Genomic DNA, 20,325 nt, shown 5'->3' on the forward strand with positions numbered 1-20,325 from the left:
GGACTAGGGAGATATACAGCACATGTGCACGCGCACACACACACTCTATGTATCTCTTAAGTAGACACAAGAACCTGGTGAATGGATTGCCAAAATCTGAGTGGCCAGGGGAAAGGAAATGGCAGAAACACTTCTGTACCATATGAATTTTAAACTATTCAATAAATAGACAAATGATTTAAATTTTAAGAGAGAAAGACTGAGCCAGTTAGCAACAGGGATATATACCAAAAGAATATACTGACTTTTCATGATAAAGAGGAGCTGAACAGCCATTATGTTCCATATACAAGCTAAAACTGAGAAAGCCAGCTGGAAGAAAGGAAAACCGAACAGATGTACACAGCAAAAAAAGATGCCAAAACCTTGCAGCCTCTGAAAGAGAAAGACGGAGCATGCAGTCTTAATTTCTAACTGCTTACCAGCTCCAGTTTCCCTAAGGCCCAGCTGTACGATGATTCCTATCTATGGAGTGTCATGATCACCAGCATACACACATACAACGCTCCTTTCCACCACCTTATGGAGTTAGCTCCATCGGTTCGCCATTTCTTTTTTTCTTACAGCACCTTCAGCTAGCTTTTCTATCTACATAGTAGATCAACAGGAAAGTACTTTAGTTTCATTTCCAAGTGCCTTTGTGAAAGAGGAAAGATTATGATTTACCTAAGTGCTAGAAATATCCAATCAGAAAAAAAAAAGTCCAGTCAGAATGTAAGTAATAATTGTATCAAAACAGAATAAAACTACACATTATGCTTATCTATATATCCAGAAGCAATGAAATCTGGTCATTGAAGCTAGGCACAGAACAAGCATAAATATATTTAAATACTAAATATATTTAGAACTTTCAAAACTTAAATATATTAACCAATAAAAATGTTCTCTATTTTTTTTTAAGTTGCTTTTCTATCACTTTTTTCTATCGCTTTGTTACTTATCAATCACTTTTTGAACACTTTTATCATCCACTATACACTCTCTGGGAATTTTACATGTAATAATTAATTTTCACAACTCTTTAAGGTATGTACCGTTAGCATGACTATCTCACAGATGAAGAAACACACAGAAAAGAAGTAACTTGCCCAGAAATACTTAATTTCTAAGGTCTCTTACAGTTCTAAATTTTTCATACCTATGTCAAGATACTAAAATCACAAATTTAATCTAGGCTCTAAACCCACATAGTTTAACACCAGAATCCTATGCTCTTTTTTTTTTTTAAATTTTTTTTTTTAACGTTTATTTATTTTTGAGACAGAGAGAGACAGAGCATGAACGGGGGAGGGTCAGAGAGAGGGAGACACAGAATCCGAAACAGGCTCCAGGCTCCGAGCTGTCAGCACAGAGCCTGACACGGGGCTCGAACTCACGGACCGCGAGATCATGACCTGAGCCGAGGTCGGCCGCCCAACCGACTGAGCCACCCAGGCGCCCCCAGAATCCTATGCTCTTAACTGCATACTTATAAATGGTTGCAGCTCTGACAGATGTTTAAAATTGAAAACACTCAACTAGAAAACCCAAATGCTTCAAGAATTCCAAGTATAAAAAAACTGTTTACATCAAGATGAGAGAGCAAACACAATCTCATTCTTGGTAGATCAATATCTCATATAACTTTAACGTATTTATTTTAAGTAATCTCTACACCCAACATGGGGCTCAAACTCATAACTCTGAGACCAAGAGTCACATGCTCTTCCAACTGAGCCAGCCAGGTACCCTTCTTAAATATAAACTTTTTAAAGAAATATTTTCCTGCTAATAGTAATTATCTAGCTTTCTTGTTATTATTTCTTTCAAATTCAATTCCAAAAAATACCTGAGAAATAAAAACAGTACATAAAGGTTAGTCACAAAATGAGCAAAATAATATTTATTAATATTTATTAAAGTGAATTATACTTATTATATTTTCTTTTTCTTTTTATTACATTATCATGAGGGCTTTAGGAAGACAGTGGAGCATGAGTATAGGATATCTCCTGCTAGGTGCAACAGAGAATTGGGAAAACCATAAAACTTAACCCAAGCTCTGCTTCCTACTAGCTCTGTGGTCTTAAAGGAGACTTAACGTCTCTAACTCAACTAAATATCATCTTCATCATAGCTAAAACTATTAAGTATGTATAGCTCTCAGGATTTTTCTTCCATGCATTGCATACTTATTTTTTATTGTTTTTCAATTCCAGTATACATAATTCCAGCTAACATACAGTGTTAGTTATATTACTTTCAGACGTACAATATAGTGATTCCACAACTCTACACATTACTCAGGGCCCATCATGATAAGTGTACTCTTTAATCCCAATCACTCAATTCACCATCCCCCCTACCAATGCCCCTCTGGTAACCATCAGTTTGTTCTCTATAGTTAAGAGTCTGTTTCTTGATTTGTCTTTTTTTTTCCCCCTCTGTTCATTTGTTAATCTTAAAGTCCACTTATGTGTGACATCATATGCTATTTGTCTTTGTCTGACTGACTTATTTCACTTAGCATAATACTCTCTAGCTCCATCTCTGTGGTTGCAAATGGCAAGACTTCGTTTCTTTTTTATGGCTGAATAATATTCCATTCTGTGTGTGTGTGCAAACACAACCCACACCTTTTTTTATCCATTCATCTATTGATGGACACTTGGGCTGCTTCCACAATTTGGCTATTGTAAATAATGCTTCAATAAGCATAGGGGTGTATATTCCTTTGAATTAGTGCTTTTGTATTCTTTGGGTAAATACCTGGTAATGCAATTACTGGATCATTGGGTAGTTCTAGTTTTACCTTTCTGAGGAACTTCCATGCAGTTTTCCACAGTAGCTGCACCAGTTTGTATTCCCACAATTAGTGCATGAGAATTTTTTTTTCTCCACATCTTCACCAACACTTGTTTCTTGTGTTTTTGATTTTAGCCACTCTGACAGTGTGAGGTGATATCTAATTGTGGTCTTGATTTGTATCTCCCTGATGAGTGATGTTGAGCATCTTTTCACGTGTCTGTTGGCCATCTGGATGTCTTTGGAGAAATGTCTGTTCATGTCTTCTGCCCATTTTTAATTGGATTATTTATTTTTTTCTCACGGTTGTTTGAGGATTAAGTGAGACAGAATACAGTGTCTGGCACACAAGCACCTGATTCTCTCCCAATGCTACTATGCTAGTATTAAGGCAAAACGGTTAAGAGCATAACTTTTCGGGTTAGACATGCCTTATTTTGAGACCCGTTTTCATGATTTACTGGATTAAGATTAAATGAGATACTTACAGCAGAGTTTGGCATACAAATGCTAAATATTATATAAGTAATAATACCAAAAGCAAAAACTAAGTGCCAAAAGATAACTAGAAATTAAACCTAGAAAAATAAGTTAGACCTGAATCTTTCTGTGCTCTACTGCTATGTGTCCACAATCAACTTGTTTCATCTCTCGAAGCATAGTTTACCCACCTGTAAACCAAGTGTATTAGAATACAGGATTTCTAAGGTCTCTCCCAGTTTTAAATTTTTTTTTTAAAGTTTATTTATTTTTGACAGAGAGAGAGAGAGAGAGAGAGAGAGAGACAGAGCTTGAGTGGGGGAGGGGCAGAGAGAGAGGGAGACACAGAATCCGAAGCAGGCTCCAGGCTCTGAGCTGTCAGCACAGAGCCCGACGCAGGGCCCGAACTCACGGACCATGACATCATGACCTGAGCCGAAGCCAGATGCTCAACCTACTGAGCCACCCAGGTGCCCAGGTCTCTCCCAGTTCTAAATTTTCATACCTATGTCTGTCTGGCTACCAAAATCATAAATTTTATCTTGTAACAACCAACACCCTCATACATATACACACACTCTCACGGAAAAGAAAAACATATCAGCAGGAGACTGAGAAATTGAGATTCAGAGAAATGGCCAAAAATGGCAAGTTCTACAACTCCAGTTGAAGGTTTACTTTTTTATTATTTTGTGAGAGAGAGAGGGAAAGAAAGCGAGAGAGAGATCATGAGCGGGGTAGGGGCAGAAAGAGAGGGGGAGAGAGAGAATCCCAAACAGGCTCTGCATTGTCAGCACAGAGACTGCCTCAAGGCTCGAACTCACAAACTCACAGGATCGTGACCTGAGCCGAAGCCAAAAGTCAGAGAGACACTTAACCAACTGAGCCACCCAGGTGTCCCCCAATTGAAGATTTTAACAAGAAACATGTTCATGCCAAATACTTTAAAAATATTTTTAACAGGAATGCCTAACAATAATGGAAAATAGCACTTAATTTAAAATTACTACCAAAAAAACCATAAAAATATTTATCAGGAGTCTTGAGTACCTATCTAGCTCACAATGCCTCTCCTAAAAAGTCCTTCTCACACAATGGTATGCCCCGAACAGCCAAACACATTCTAGGTCACTGGTTCTCAACCAGGGGTAATTCTACCCCCAAGAAGAAACTGGCACTATCTACAGACATTTTTTGGTTGTCACAACTAGTTAGTTTTTTGGTTGTCACCATTTAGTTAGTAGGAGCAAGAAATGCCCCTAAACATCCTACAAGGCACATACCAGCCCCACAACAAGAAAAACATCCAGCCTAAAATGTCAATATTATGGAGCCTGAGAAACCCTGTTATAGGTGATCTGAGCATCAATCACAATGACTGTCCTGAGAATTTGGAACTAAGAAATGAAAGTTTACTATAAACCATTCTCTTGATCAGAAAAGACATTAAAAAATGGGAAGTATGGGGCGCCTGGGTGGCGCAGTCGGTTAAGCGTCCGACTTCAGCCAGGTCACGATCTCGCAGTCTGTGAGTTCGAGCCCCGCGTCAGGCTCTGGGCTGATGGCTCAGAGCCTGGAGCCTGTTTCCGATTCTGTGTCTCCCTCTCTCTCTGCCCCTCCCCCGTTCATGCTCTGTCTCTCTCTGTCCCAAAAATAAATAAACGTTCAAAAAAAAGAAAATTAAAAAAAAAAATGGGAAGTATGATATGAATTGAATGTCTAAGAGAGAAGAATCACGTGAGCAAACAGCCAAAACAAAAGACAAAAAATATTTCCTGAGTTTCTAGCAACCTTCCCTGTCTTTTGTCTAGGCCAGCCTAGCTGCATTCCTGTCCTTGAGCCTCCACTATCCCCATAAATATTTTCTATAGATTACATAATCTGGAGTCTCTAATTACTTTTAACCAAGAGTCCTACTCATACATATCACTCACAGAAAACTGCTAATGTAAAAGATTCAACTACAGTAATGTAATAGTTCAACACTATTAAATCTGAAACAAATTAGTAAATAAATCAGAAATTCAGTGAAATTTTATAATAAAAATGGTGAGGTATAGAAAAAAGATCAATGAATGCTAATACGTAAATATAAGGACATCAGAGGAAATAGAGAAGACAAATAATGTGAAAGCCAGGAAAATAGTCAAAACTTCCTAAACTAGCAAGAAAACCAAAATCCAAAGATATAAGTGGTACATTATGAAAAAATTCAGAAATAATCCTTTAAGACAGACTTCTTAAAGACCTATCAAGTTCTTTAGCTTTAAGAAGAATTTTATACAAACCAATAGTACAAAAAATTCTATTAAAAAATGGGCAGGGAGCACATGCGTGGCTGGGATGGTTAAGCATCCAACTCCTGATTTCAGCTTGGGTCATGATCTCGTGGTTAGGGAGTTTGAGCCCCACGTTGGGCTCTGCTTTGACAGCACAAAGCCTGCTTGGGATTCTGTCTCTCCCTCTCTCTGTAGCCCCCCATCAAAATTAAAAAAACTTTACGGGGCGCCCAGGTGGCTCAGTTGGTTAAGTGTCCGACCCTCGGTTTCGGCTGAGGTCATGATTTCACGGTTTTGGGAGATTGAGCCCTGCTTCCGGCTCTGTGCTGACGGTGCAGAGGCTGCTTGGGATTCTTTCTCTTTCTTTCCCTCTCTCACTCGCTCTCTCTCTCTCTCTCTCTCTCCCTCCCCCCCACCTCTACCCTTCACCTGCTCACGCTGTCTCTCTCTCAAAATAAATAAATAAACTTAAAAAAATTTTTAAATAAGCTTAAAAAAATTTTTTTAAGAGAATAAAAATGGTGGTAGAAAGATACTAATGTAAAAATTATAACTGCCTACCTAGAAGAGAATTAAAGGAAAAATTACTGGGGCGCCTGAGTGGCTAAGTCAGTTGAGCATCCGACTCTTGATTTTGGCTCAGGTCATAATCCCAGGGTCGTGAGAACAAGCCTCACCTTGGGCTCCACAGTGGAAAATTAAATTGGTTCCAACCATCAGTGAATGAATGAATATTTCACATAGGTTCAATTTGGTAATAGAAAGGGAAAAAATACCAAAAGAAAAAAGGAAATCTTTGATAATCTTGTAAACAAATATTCCTCAATAAAAAAAATGGTTAATATCCAAATGAAATGCTTAATAGATATATCTGAAGCATGAAACACAATAGAGCTGTTGAAAAGAATGAGAAAGGGGTGCCTAGGTGGTTCAGTCGATTAAGTGCCCGACTCTTGATTTCAGCTCAGGCCACGATCTCACAGTTTGGGAGTTCGAGCCTCACCATCGGGTTCTGCACCGACAGCAAACACAGAGTCTGCTTGGGACTCTCTATCCCTCTTCTCTGTCTGCCCCTCCTCTGCTCACTCTCTCTCTCTGTCTCAAAATAAATAAATAAATAAATAAATAAATAAATAAATAAATAAACAAACAAACAAACAAACTTAAAAAAATTTTTAAAAGCATTTAAAAAAAAACAGAAAAGAATGAGAAATCTATACATTTGGTATAGAAGGGTCTTCCAGATACAGTAAGTACAAAAAACAAATTTGGGTGAAAAAAATTCACATAGTACAATGTTATTTATAATAACAAGGGAACTATTAATACATATATTCATATATATGTAAATATATAGAAAGTTCTGGGAAAATACACATCAAACCATAAACATTAGTTACCTCCAACAAGGGAATATAGGATCATGGGCAGGAATATCAAAGGGGACTTTCACGTCTTGTCTATATGCTTCTGTACTTTTTTTTTTTACATTGAGATATCTCTTCATAAATTTTTATACAATTAAAAAATACAAATTTCAAAATTAATAAAAGAAAGCTTGTGTGTTTTGTTATACACATACAAAAGCCTTCATGTATCCTTTCTTTCCTTTAAGAAACAGATGGGTGATACTAACTGTGCCTGTTAGTACTGCTAGTTTTAGGAAAATGTTGTCTCAGTAATTATCTAGAACCACAAAATGCTAAGTAGCAATCTTTAGTCCTGGCTCAATATTGTTATTTTAATTTGCTGGAATTAGCGTAGAGAGAGGAACATGTTAACAAATTGTATGTGTACATACTGCATAATATATTAAGCCACAGATCATTTTCTTTGACCTTGACCACATCAAGTGAAAGGTTTCTAAACCCTCCCTCTCCTTGGAAAGCAAACCAGGAAATATAAATCGCCTGGGCCTGCTGAGCTTTGTGTTCTGCTGGATCAAAAACCAATACTGGCAGAGTTCACTGTGGAGAAGCCAGCAGTCCCACCACCAGAGACTCAGCACATTCACAACATGAAGCAAATGGGCGGGGGAGAGCTTAATATAGGTTCCTAGGTTTTTAGCAACCAATATTAAACTTGGCATAGTATTATATTTAATGTGTATCAACCTATGAATTTGAGTGGAAGTTCGAGCACAAACAATATGGAGAAACTGTTCTAATTAGTGTTATAACCATAAATTTATATACTGAAATCATGCACCCAATCCCAAAAGGCAGCGATTAGTAGCCAAGAGTTATTGTGCAAAATATCACACTTCCGTACATGCAGACACACAAAACTAGTTTCATAGTTTTTTTTCATTAGGATGTTCATCAACATCTATTTAAGCAACATCATTCTTTTGGGCAGCAGTTCTAAATAATACCTAACAATTGAGTCATTAACATAGGCAATTACCATAGAATAATTGAGTAAAGAAACAGAAAGTACTCTGGAGGATTAAATTTTTTTCTTAATTCTGCCATATTACCTACAAAGGAAAAAAAAAGTCTCCTTATAAATTGCATATTCCAACTATAAACGAAATATATGACTTTAGGGGTGCCTAGGTGGCTCAGTCTGTTGAGCATCCGACTTTGGCTCAGGTCATGATCTCACAGTACGTAACTTCAAGCCCTGCATTGGGCTCTGCGCTAACAAACTCGGAGTCTGGAGTTGCTTCGGATTCTGTGTGTCCCTCTCTCTCTCTCTCTCTGCCCCTTCCCTGCTCACACTCTGTATCTCTCTCAAAAACAAATAATAAACATTAAAAAAAATTTTTAAATATATGACTTTAAGTGGCTATATATATTCCAATACCACAACACTGGAGTACTTCATTTTTAACATTAACATTTTGTAAGATAATACACCCCTAAAATTATTTGTTTACACTCAAACACCCTAGCGTATTAGCTCTTACATATGGATATTCTATATATCTAGGGGTATATCTGGATACAGAGGAAAAAAATAGTTACCTACATAGTTTTATCAGTAAAATTATTACTAATTAGACATACTGTCATTTGAAATGTTTTTCATTGACAATGACTGTTATAAAAATATATAAAAGAATGTAGAATAAGAAAAATTATTCCACAATTACTCAAGGATATCTACTATGTGGCAGAAGAATTAATTCTTACAACCTAGTATCTTAGAACCTAAGAGTCATCTACACAAATATTTATGCAATTGGTATACAATATTGTCAGTTGGTAGTTTTTTTAAAGAACTTCTACCAGTATGGTTTAATTAAATCCACTATAAATATCAGAGAGTATATGTGACTAATATTTTATACTCTTTTCCACATTCATAGAGAAACAGGGCTTAATGCATTCATCCTTTAATAGGCTATCACTGATACCTGTTAAATCTTCTTCATTTCTAAAAAGCCAAGAGAAGAGAGCTGTAATCTATCAGAGGGTGAAAGTATAAAATTATACAAATATATAAGACATGTATTTATTAATATACTTATATGTTAAATTATATAAAATATAGATTTTAAGGATGAAATATTAATAACACTAAGTCTAGAAGTCAGGACAGTAGTTCAACATTGCCATGAGATTCCAAATAGCATGAGTGCCTACTGCTCCCTTTGTTAGACAATATCCAAGTCTCAATCCACAGCCACAGAGTATACAGATCAAACTCTTGCCTACCATTCTGAAAACCGCATCACTGGTCTCAAGAGAGATTTAAAAGCCTAAAAATCTCTGTATGCGCGCGCGCACACACACACACACAATTTCTTTGGTCTCTAATATTTTTCAATTGGGCAAGTAGGGTTTTATGGGTTTAAATGAAAAAACAGATATTAAGTGCCTAGAACATGCCTGGCACACCTCACTCAATAGATGGCAACTATTTCTTCACCACTTCTTCCAGTAACTGAGGCCTGCCCTAAATCTGTCAGCAAAACCCTAGCCCTACCTCTCTTTTCCCTCACACACTAGGTTCTTTCAAAAGTACATCTCTTAACAGACCTCTAAACTATGAACTCTCAGAGATTAAAAAAAGTTAAGGCCAAAGCAAAAAGACTTCTCTTCCTGCCACCAAAAGATGGTAAAAGACAGTGGACACCTGCATGTGGACACTCGACTTGGAACAAATGGTCTTTTGAACCAGTTTTAAGTAAAACAGAGTCAATACATTATGTTTTCTGACTCAACTGACAATCTTTGAATAACGCTGATCCATTACTCGTCTTAATCTCACATTACCCAAAGTGTTCTCACAGTTCTTAAAGTGTGGCCCTCAACCAGCAGCGTCAGCAAAAACTGGAAATTTGTCAGAAATGCAAATTCTTAAACCCCACCTCAGATCTGAATCAGAACCAGTGGGGATGGGACCCAGCAACCTGTGTTTTAACAAACTCTGCAAACTAAAGTTTGTGAACATCTGTTCTATATAATTTGGTGAAGAATCTACAGTGAAACTCCAAATTTACCTATTCCAGAAGAAACCTATTAATATTAATGAGGTTAACATTCTTAAGTATTTTGAAATTTCATGTATATGACAAAAAGCCCATATGACTCACAAAATCAACATAAAAGTCCTACTAAAACATGCTTTTAATAAGAAACTTTATAACCAGAGGTAAAAATAATACAGAGAGGCATAAAAAAGTCTCAAAGGATATCAGATGAAGGAGGCTGCATTATGATAAGTCATTAAATATTAACCAGCAAACAACTGTGCCAGCTTAGGAGATGTCTACCTAAACGTTACATTTGCATTGGCCTGTGTTTCTGGTTCAATTTCTCTGAAGAAAAAACGTCAACCCTATGAAAAGAGTGAGTGAAAAAGAACCATGGATTGTGGGTCCTCTGAGAACCAGCCTCTAAGACAAATCATTCTAAGAGGGTAACATTTAAAACACTAATTCAAAAATATATATGCATCCCTATGTTTACTGCAGCATTATTTACAATAGCCAAGAAATAGAAGCAATATAAGTGTCCATCAATAAATTAATGGATAAATATGTGGGGGTGTGTATACAGATGTACACATATATACATTACACACACATACACAAACAACAATATTATTCGGCCATAAAAAAAAAGAGATCTTGTCATTTGCAGCAACAAGGACAGACCTAGCAGGTATTATGCTAAGTGAAAGAAGTCAAACAAATACCATATGATTTCACTTATATGTGGAATCTAAAAAACAAAAAAATGAACAAAAAGTAGAATCACACCTATAAACAGAGAACTGATATTGCCAGAACAGAGGGAAGTAGGAGGAGGGATGAGCAAAATGAGTGAAGGACAGTGGGAGAGCCAGACTTCAGTTTGCAGTGAATAAGTCACAGGAATAAAAAACACAGCATAGGGAATATATTCACTGGTATCACAATAGTACTGCATGGTGACAGATGGTAGCTACACTTGTGGGGAGCAGAGCATAATGTTTAAAATTGTTGAATCACCATGTTGTACACCTGAAACTAATTCAAAGTTGTGTGTGAACTACATTCAAAGGGGGGGGGGGCGGTGTGGAGGGGAGGAGGATAACATTTATTTTCAGAAAAAGGAAGGCCTAATGTGACTGCAGGTCCCCAAAATTTCCCTTTTTGATGCTTTCTGAAAGTTCTTTAATAATCAAAAAACATTGGGGGGGGGGGAAGGAACTTACAGAGAGAACACAGAGACTTAAGATATAAATGGTAAGACAATTCTATACTTTAGCATACCCTCAAGATGACAAGAGCAAAAAAAAAAAAAAAAAAAAAAAAAGACAAGAGCAGTGTTTTACATGGGTTACAAAACAAACATTTTCACACACAACTCATATAATCTCTACAACCATCTCCAGGTAAATAACCCCACTGCTACTTATTGAGTACTTAGTATATAATTTTATAGGTTGGGAGCTGTAAACACTTTACTAATGTCAGACATAAAACTAATCCAATTCTAATTCTAAAACACATGTTCTCTAAATCTCTACACTAGAACAAAGATTTGGAGGCAAAAGCTTGAGTTTCAATCCCATAACTTCACTGCTACTTGACCTTAGGAAGTCATTTAATTCTTTTAACTCTTCATCATCTGTAAAATGGGAAGATCAATACCTGCTCCCACCTATTTCAGAGTAGCTGTAAAGTTCAAATGAGATAAAGGACATAAAATGTCTTCATAAACTCTAAAACTATGCAAATATATTATCATTCCCGATTAAAGAATGAACATGAGGAAAAAAAAAACAAAACACTGAAAGGAGGTTAGAGGGGGCAAGACGCTGGTTTTTCTGTTGTTTGGCTTTTGCCTTCTTCTTAAGCATGCTGAAGACGTTTAAGAAGGAACTTCAGACTGGGGAGCCTGGTGGCTCACTCGGTTAGGCGTCTGACTTCAGCTCAGGTCATGATCCCGCAGTTTGTGAGTTTGAGCCCCAGGTCGGGATCTGTACTGACAACTCAGAGCCTGGAGCCTGCTTCAGGTTCTGTCTCTGTCTCTCTCTCTCTACCAGCCCTGCTTGTATCCTTTTTCTTTCAAAAATAAACTTAAAAAATAAATAAATAAAATAAGGAACTTCAGACTTCATAATTTACCTGGCACCTTACTGTCAATTGGGCTGTGAGAAGAGAATCTGTACCACAACTTATTTTGTCATTATGCTAGAAGAGTCACAGTTATGCATCTGTAACTTCTGCAGATTTGGAGATTAACAAAAATGTAACAGTTTATTTCTTTTGAAAAGTTTAGTTCCCTTAAGAATCAGTGGCCACAACAGTGGGCACCTGGCTGGCTCAGTCAGAAGAGCATGCAACTCTTTTTTCAAAATGTTTATTTATTTTGAGAGAGAGAGGGCAAGTCAGGGTGAGGCAGAAAAAGAATCCCAAAGTGCAGAGCCCAAGGCTAGGCTCAAACTCAGGAACCATGAGATCATGACCAGAGCCAAAATCAAGAGTCAGATGCTTGCTTAACCAACTGAGCCACCCAGGCACCTGGAGCATGCAACTCTTAATCTGAGGGTCATGACTTTGAGCCCCAGGAAGAGTATAGACCCCCCCACCACCACACACATACACAAGCAATCAGTGACTAGGCCACTATAATTAAAATTCCCTTTTAACAGCCCTCCTATTCTTTCTACAGTATCATTTTCAACCTGGGGTGCCTAATCTTTCATTCTGCAAACATTAAAACATGAAGTACAGATCCAAAATAAATAAGCAAATCAGCTCACTTAAACTGATGAGTTTAAGGGAAATTTTTTATTATTCAAAATGTCACAATTTAAGGTTAATTTTTGACATGCTCCGTTTCCGACCTGGGCCGGTTCACCCCTCCTTAGGCAACCTGGTGGTCCCCCGCTCCTGGGAGGTCACCATATTGATGCCGAACTTAGTGCGGACACCCAATCGGCATAGCACACTACAGCCCAGAACTCCTGGGCTCAAGCGATCCTCCTGCCTCAGCCTCCCGAGTAGCTGGGACTACAGGCGCACGCCACCGTGCCCGGCTTAAGGTTAATTTTTAATAGTATTTTCAGCAAATGAGAAAAGTAAAGCTGAAGTGAAATCCTCAACTATTGCAAGGTCTGTCAGATATTAAAAAGACAATAAGTGGCACAAAAACAGACACTCAGATCAATGGAACAGAATAGAGAACCCAGAAATGGACCCACAAACATACGGCCAACTAATCTATGACAAAGCAGGAAAGAAAGAATATCCAATGGAGAAAAAACAGTCTCTTCAGCAAGTGGTGCTGGGAAAACTGGACAGCGACATGCAGAAAAATGAACCTGGACCACTTTCTTACACCATACACAAAAATAAACTCAAAATGGATGAAAGACCTAAATGTAATAAGATAGGAAGCCATCAAAATCCTGAAGGAGAAAAGCAGGCAAAAACCTTTGACCTTGGCCGCGGCAACTTCTTACTCAACATGTCTCCGGAGGCAAGGGAAACCAAAGCAAAAATGAACTATTAGGACCTCATCAAAATAAAAAGCTTCTGCACAGCAAAGGAAACAAGTGTTGCCTTGTAGCAACACTACAAGGCAACCGACAGAATGGGAGAAGATATTTGCAAACAACCTATCAGATAAAGGGTTAGTAACCAAAATCTATAAAGAACTTTTCAAACTCAACATCCAAAAAACAAATAATCCAGCGAAGAAATGGGCAAAAGACATGAATAGACACTTCTTCAAAGAAGACATCCAGATGGCCAACCGACGTATGAAAAATTGCTCCACATCACTCATCATCAGGGAAATACAAATCAAAACCACAGTGAGCTACCACCTCATCCCTGTCAGAATGGCTAACACTAACAACTCAGGCAACAACAGATATTGGTGAGGATGCAGAGAAAGAGGATCTCTTTTGCACTGTTGGTGGGAATGCGAGCTGGTGCGGCCACTCTGGAAAACAGTATGGAGGTTCCTCAAAAAATTAAAAACAGAACTACCCTATGACCCAGCAATTGCACTACTAGGTATTTATCCAAGGGTACAGGGATGCTGTTTCGAAGGGACACATGCACCCAATGTTTATAGCAGCACTATCAACAATAGCCGAAATGTGGAAAGAGCCCAAATGTCCATCAACAGATGAATGGATAAAGAAGATGTGGTATATATATATACAATGGAGTATTACTCGGCAATCAAAAACGAGATCTTGCCATTTTCAACTACATGGGTGGAATTATGCTAAGCGAAATTAGTCAGAGAAAGACAAATATGACTTCACTCATATGAGGACTTTAGGAGACAAAACAGATGAACATAAGGGAAGGGAAACAAAAATAATATAAAAACAGGGAGGGGGACAAAACATAAGAGACTCTTAAATATGGAGAACAAAGAGGATTACTGGAGGGGTTGTGGGCTAAATGGGTAAGGGGCATTAAGGAATCTACTCCTGAAATCATCATTGCACTATATGCTAACTTGGATGTAAATTTAAAAAATAAATGGAGAATATACCAAAAAAAAAAAAAGGACAAGTATCCAACCCCATATCGCTAGTCACAAAACATCAGCTCACCAAAAAGGTCCAATAGCAGAGTTCAGGAAAGTCATAGATCACTCACCCCTTTCACACCAAAAACAGCCCTATCATTTTTATTCCTTCTAAATTATTTTCATAAAAATCACTTTTGACAAGTTATAACAACTTACCAATACATTAACAATAAAAAAAGAAAAAACAATAAAAATACCATTCTCATTTTAAACGAGAAAATATTTCTTCCTACAGAAGAAAAATCATGGACTCCGATTAAGCCATTTCTATAACGTCTGTACATTTTTACTGATTAACTACAAAACAACATTTGCTCTACCTTTAAACCTACATGTAAACTCAATAGCCTGCCAGACTTCAACTCCATATATGAAATGATGTGCTAATCTCGTGAAACTATTTGTATACTCGTTCCAGGATCCAAATTTTTTGTGTAAATGTCAAATGATAGATTGAGGAGCTTTTGAATCTGATTCATTCATTCATTCAATTCAGAATGTGTCATGTATTTCTAAGCAGTTCTTAACTAGGAGCAATTTTACCCCCTGCCCCAGGGGCCATTTAGTAATGTCTGTAAACCTTTCTGGTTGTCCCAACTGGAGGCCAGGGTTGCTACTGGCATCTAGTGAGTAGAGGCCAGTGTGCTGCCAAATGTCTTACAAAGCACATGACAGCCCCCTACAACAAAGAACCATCCACCCCAAAATGTCGACAGTGCCAAGGCTGAGAAACTCTGATCTACAGAAAAGTTTATAAACACTGATCTGTCTAGAAACAGTACTCACTTCACCTTTGTTTCCTGTATTATTTGCTAATGACATTCTTTTCATACTAGACTTTGGCAACAAACTTACCCTATTCCCATCCTTTCAATTAGCTTCTCACTTCCAAACTTGTCAATAATCATCATCTCAGCCAATTTCAAAACCTTACAGTCTTCGACTCACCCCTATTTTTATAATAGTAGTAATGGCAGCAGCTGACACAAATTTAGCTCTTATCATGCACTACATATATTAACTAATTTAATCTACATACTATTATTATTAGGTGCTCTTATCCTCATTTTACAAAAGGAGAATCCAAGGCACAAAAACGTTAAATAACTTGCCCAGGGGTCACACATATAATAAGCATCTGAGCCAGGTTTCAAATCCAGGCAGAATGGCCCCAGAGTTAATGCCCTCTATAAATATTCCAAAGTGATCTCTTGTTCATCCTCCATATTGAATCATGAAGTCCTCTAAGTTTTACAAGGGCAGAGACTCTTGTTATGCTCACAGCAAGATCCCCAGAGCCCAGTTACATAATAGGTACTCAAAAAAATTTTTGTTTATTCAATGAATGAAATATCCCTCAAACTTACCCACCCTCACCCCCCCCCCATTTCCATTGCCTCCACTTAAGGCCAACTGTTCAGCATTTCATACTTGGGCTTGATGATATATTCTATGAATTAGCCAATCAGGCAAACTGATATTAACTCCTCTGCCACATTTTCCATTACCCAGGCCCAATCAAATATATTCAAAGCTTTCTTCCCACTGCTTCAATTAGAATCATAAAATCTTAGAGTCAGAAGGTACCTTAGCAATCATCCAATCCAACATCTTGCAGATAAAGAACCCCAAAAATGATAAGTGACTAAATCACACAGCCAGGTGGAGCCAGGGCCAGAATTTGATTCTTGCCATTTTTGCTCTATGATTTACTCCTGGAGGACTTGCTTCACTCCAAACAGGTGTCTCCTCACTATCCCATCAGCAAATTATGTTAATTCCCATTGTTCATGCTCAAGTCTTTTCTCCTGCCCAGCCTGTCCTTTTTTTCTTGATCCATAGATCCAAGTCCTACCCATCCTTCAAAATCTCTTCCCATTCCATTCTTCATGACATTCCTCCATCTCTGAAAAGTTTCTGTCCTCAGTAAGATGCTAGAGGAAGAGAATCACTGCTGCCCTACTGGGCCAAGTTTAATGCCTACTAACACTTCCCACAAAGTGAGGCTACTTGAATGATCTTCCTTGAAAACTATTCATCCATTCTTTCCTCCTGTGTTTTAGAAAGTGATTTCAAGGGGCGCCTGGGTGGCGCAGTCGGTTAAGCGTCCGACTTCAGCCAGGTCACGATCTCGCGGTCCGTGAGTTCGAGCCCCGCGTCAGGCTCTGGGCTGATGGCTCAGAGCCTGGAGCCTGTTTCCGATTCTGTGTCTCCCTCTCTCTCTGCCCCTCCCCCGTTCATGCTCTGTCTCTCTCTGTCCCAAAAATAAATAAACGTTGGGAAAAAAAAAAAAAAAAAGAAAGTGATTTCAATAAAAACTAACTCACATATAGCACTTTCATAAAAATGTTCATATACCTGGAAGAGAAGCTGACTCACATCTTTAATAGTAGACATGTAACACTTGAATGGCCCAAAATAATTTATATCTCCTCCACTGAGAAACAACTCAGCATACTCACAAAGTCCAAACCCAGAGCTCTGTGATACAACTCAGCTAGCAGCCACAGCTCCCCAGGTTCATCTCTTTTCTTTGCATAATGCTATGCATACAATCATTATTTCCTCCAAAACTCCATTTCTAACAGTCATACTTCCTTTCCTTCCTTCTCCTCCCTATATTGTTCAATTTAGACACCCTGTATCTTTCATCCTTTATTATTTTCTATATGCCTCCTTAGTGAAATTCCAACCTCTCATCCAACCTCAACTATGCAGTCCTTGTCACATCTATCCATGTGACATCTATCTCTTCAGCCTAAGGTCTTGTGATATCTCATGATAACCCATGAAGCTCAATTGTTTTTCCCCCTTCGCCACTCTTCCTTCCTCTAGAAAAGTGGTCTCAAAAGTGGTGTGGGTGTAGCTCAGAGGAAGTCCAAATGGATCCAGTGGGCTGCAGGGTAGAAAAATATCAGAATTCTCATTATACTTGTTTTTTCATCTCATCCTTTCTTAAATTCTATTTCTGTGGGCATTTACAAGTTACATAACATATCGGTACAGCAGAACAAGTACATATATAATTAACAGATACATAAGTTCCTGGAGTATTGCTCTTTTACTGATAAGAGGGTATGATCAAAAGCGTTGGGAGACAACCATTCTAAAAATACCTGGATAATGAGGCCAAAGCAATAGGTTCCAGACTAGCGCAGGATACATGTTACACATGTGCATATGAACAAGGAAGAAAACTCTTGTTCACATCCAAAGTCCTAACCATGACCACCAACCTCTAACCCCTACCAGCTTCTCAGAAGTGTATCCTACTCAAAAAAAAGCAGAACATAGGACGGTCCAGCAAAGCCCTTCATGTGCAGTTTGGGGCGGGGGTGGGGAGGGTGGGGACGTCAAAAGTACTGAGACACTACCCTTATCTTTGCCGCGGAATAGTATTTCAGGTCACAGCTCACTATTCTGACACTGCTCCTAGTCTGACTTATACGTACATATACACTTTATACGCCACTATCTCCTGAGATTCAGTTCCTATTTCCAAATCCCGTGAGGCACAACCCGTTCCCTTCGCTAACGACCGATTTACACTAACACCTACTGGATCGAGCCCACACCTCCCAGCATCCTTCCCTCCCCTGGGGATACTATCCACCGTCTTCACCGAGCCACACAGTGTCCCAAGATACAGCACAGTCCATCCACGGTCCCTAAGACCACTTCTCTTTCCTTCTCCGCCCCCAGGAGCTGCCAGCCAGGCTGGAGACGGGAGGGGGGGGAGGGGTGTGACTCGCCTCCCGTGACTGGCCCAGATGGCAGCGGATTCCGCCCCCAGTCTCAGGCACCCCGCCACCCCTCGACCCCCTAGAGCTGCCTGTCTGCCTCCCACCCCGCCCCAACCCCACCCCCAGCCTCCCCCACGCCCTCACGCCGGCTCCCGGACACTCACCATGCTGGGTGAAGATATTGAAGCCGGCCTCTGTGGTGCGCCCCGCCAGGTCCCGCCTGCGGCCGGAGGGCCTGGCTGCACTGCTGCCCCGGATCCCGCGAGGCTGCGGCTGCTGAAGCCCCGGAGCCTCCCCGACGCGGCCCACCTGCTGCCCCATCCCTGCGCTCGCGTACTCCCGCGCCCCCGCCGACCCCAGGTCACATTCCTCCTCGGCTCCGGCCTCAGGCTCCCGGCGCTGCTCCGGCCTCTCCTTCCCAGACCAGGCCCCGGCCCCGAGCGGTCGGGCCGCCGGCGGCTCCGCACGCGGACTCCTCACAGCAGCCGCTGCGCTGCCTCTGGGCGACTCACAGATTCTCCTCCCTCCTCCTCCCGCGGCTCCGCGCCCCCAACGCCGCCGTCGCCGCCGCCGCCATCTTTAAACCACCGAGCACTGGGCGAGCGTGGGACAGAGCGTCTCCCGCCCCCAGCCCGACCAGTCACCTCCGCTACTCGGAGGGAGGGCTTCCCGGCGGCCCCGCCCCACCCGCCCCGCCCCCGCCTCCTCACGGGGTGGGTCCCCCCAGAGCCCACCTCGTTGGCACGCCCACAGCTCCTTCGGGTCTTTTGGTGGGCCTCCGCGCCACCTGGGCCTCCCAGGTCTGAATCCGCCTTAGCGATCCCTCCCACGTTCGGCTCTACATGCTACCTCCTTTGGAGGATGGACGGTCTAAAGCCATCCCTGTCCCACCTCCACCTGTCAAATCAATCAGTTGCGGTGAGCGCCCCAGGTGCATGGCTCTTTCGCAGGCACAGTTGGGACAGAAACGCACGAGGCTTTTGCTGCTTGCCATCCAGGTGAGGCTCCCTAAAACGCCCAGGAGATTCCCTTTCAACACCATTGTCCGCAGCAGGCCTAGAGTCTAAGATTATACAAAATTTACGTGAAGATACTAAAAAAGGTACATTATTATTTTATTGCAGTGTTTTGAAATTATTTCATGATGTTAAGTTGCACTCGCCTCGGTTGTCTGCACTTTGAAGTCTCACTGGAGAAGCAGTTGTGGCCCCACTCCTCATATTACCATGAATTCCTCTTGAGCTCCTTTACCGTCTAACCACATGTGTGTTCCTGTTACCCTTACAATGCTTGACAGTAAAGCTAATCTTCCCACCGGTATGCTTTATATACCGTGCACGTGGTCAGGTCTCCTTTTTTTTTTTTTTTTTTTTATTTTTGGGACAGAGAGAGACAGAGCATGAACAGGGGAGGGGCAGAGAGAGAGGGAGACACAGAATCGGAAACAGGCTCCAGGCTCTGAGCCATCAGCCCAGAGCCTGACGCGGGGCTCGAACTCACGGACCGCGAGATCGTGACCTGGCTGAAGTCGGACGCTTAACCGACTGCGCCACCCAGGCGCCCCATGGTCTCCTTTTGATGACAAAGGGGGGAAAAATGTTTCTCTTTGACCCTGTTTCTGAGTCAGAACTTACTCATCATTAGCTTATATTGTCTAAAGAGGGTGACGCAAGACAGCAGTGTTTTTTATCCATGCACACACATACATATGTATAAATATCCACTAATCATTCTGCCCCTGCACATTCTTGTGTCTTAATATTGATCCAGTTTTTTAAATTCTCAAAGAACTTGATAACTATCCTCTTACCATTCCCTTCACCTCCTTATTTCCTTGATAAAAAGTATCAGTTACTGCAGGTACCACCCTGGAATTTTTCTTAAAATTAAAACAGACAGGATGGGAGGCATTGCAAAGAAGCAACAGAACAACCACTGGGAAGATAGGTTTGTAGGGAAAGGTGGATGCAGCTTTCCTTATTGCATCTTTCGGAGAACCAGGATGACCTTAGATGAACCATCCCCTGACACTGATACCAC

General features: G+C 40.3%; 1 protein-coding gene across 4 annotated transcripts in view; it reads right to left on the minus strand.

The window, feature by feature from the left end:
• The window catches only part of ABL2 (ABL proto-oncogene 2, non-receptor tyrosine kinase), a 108,507-nt gene extending 89,678 nt beyond the window's left edge, over window positions 1–18,829 (minus strand). For 2 of the 4 annotated variants that reach the window (XM_030303223.1, XM_030303221.1), the window contains exon 1: window positions 18,450–18,829. In XM_030303223.1, coding sequence (XP_030159083.1) covers window positions 18,450–18,606 — 157 coding nt within the window. In that variant the 5' untranslated portion in view covers window positions 18,607–18,829. The remainder of the gene's footprint in view (window positions 1–18,449) is intronic. The other 2 variants (XM_030303227.1, XM_030303225.1) reach the window with 1 other exon arrangement.
• Window positions 18,830–20,325: the final 1,496 nt, after the last annotated feature.

The sequence above is a fragment of the Lynx canadensis genome, chromosome F1, assembly GCF_007474595.2.
Source record: "Lynx canadensis isolate LIC74 chromosome F1, mLynCan4.pri.v2, whole genome shotgun sequence".
In the NCBI taxonomy this organism is placed as follows: Eukaryota; Metazoa; Chordata; class Mammalia; order Carnivora; family Felidae; genus Lynx; species Lynx canadensis.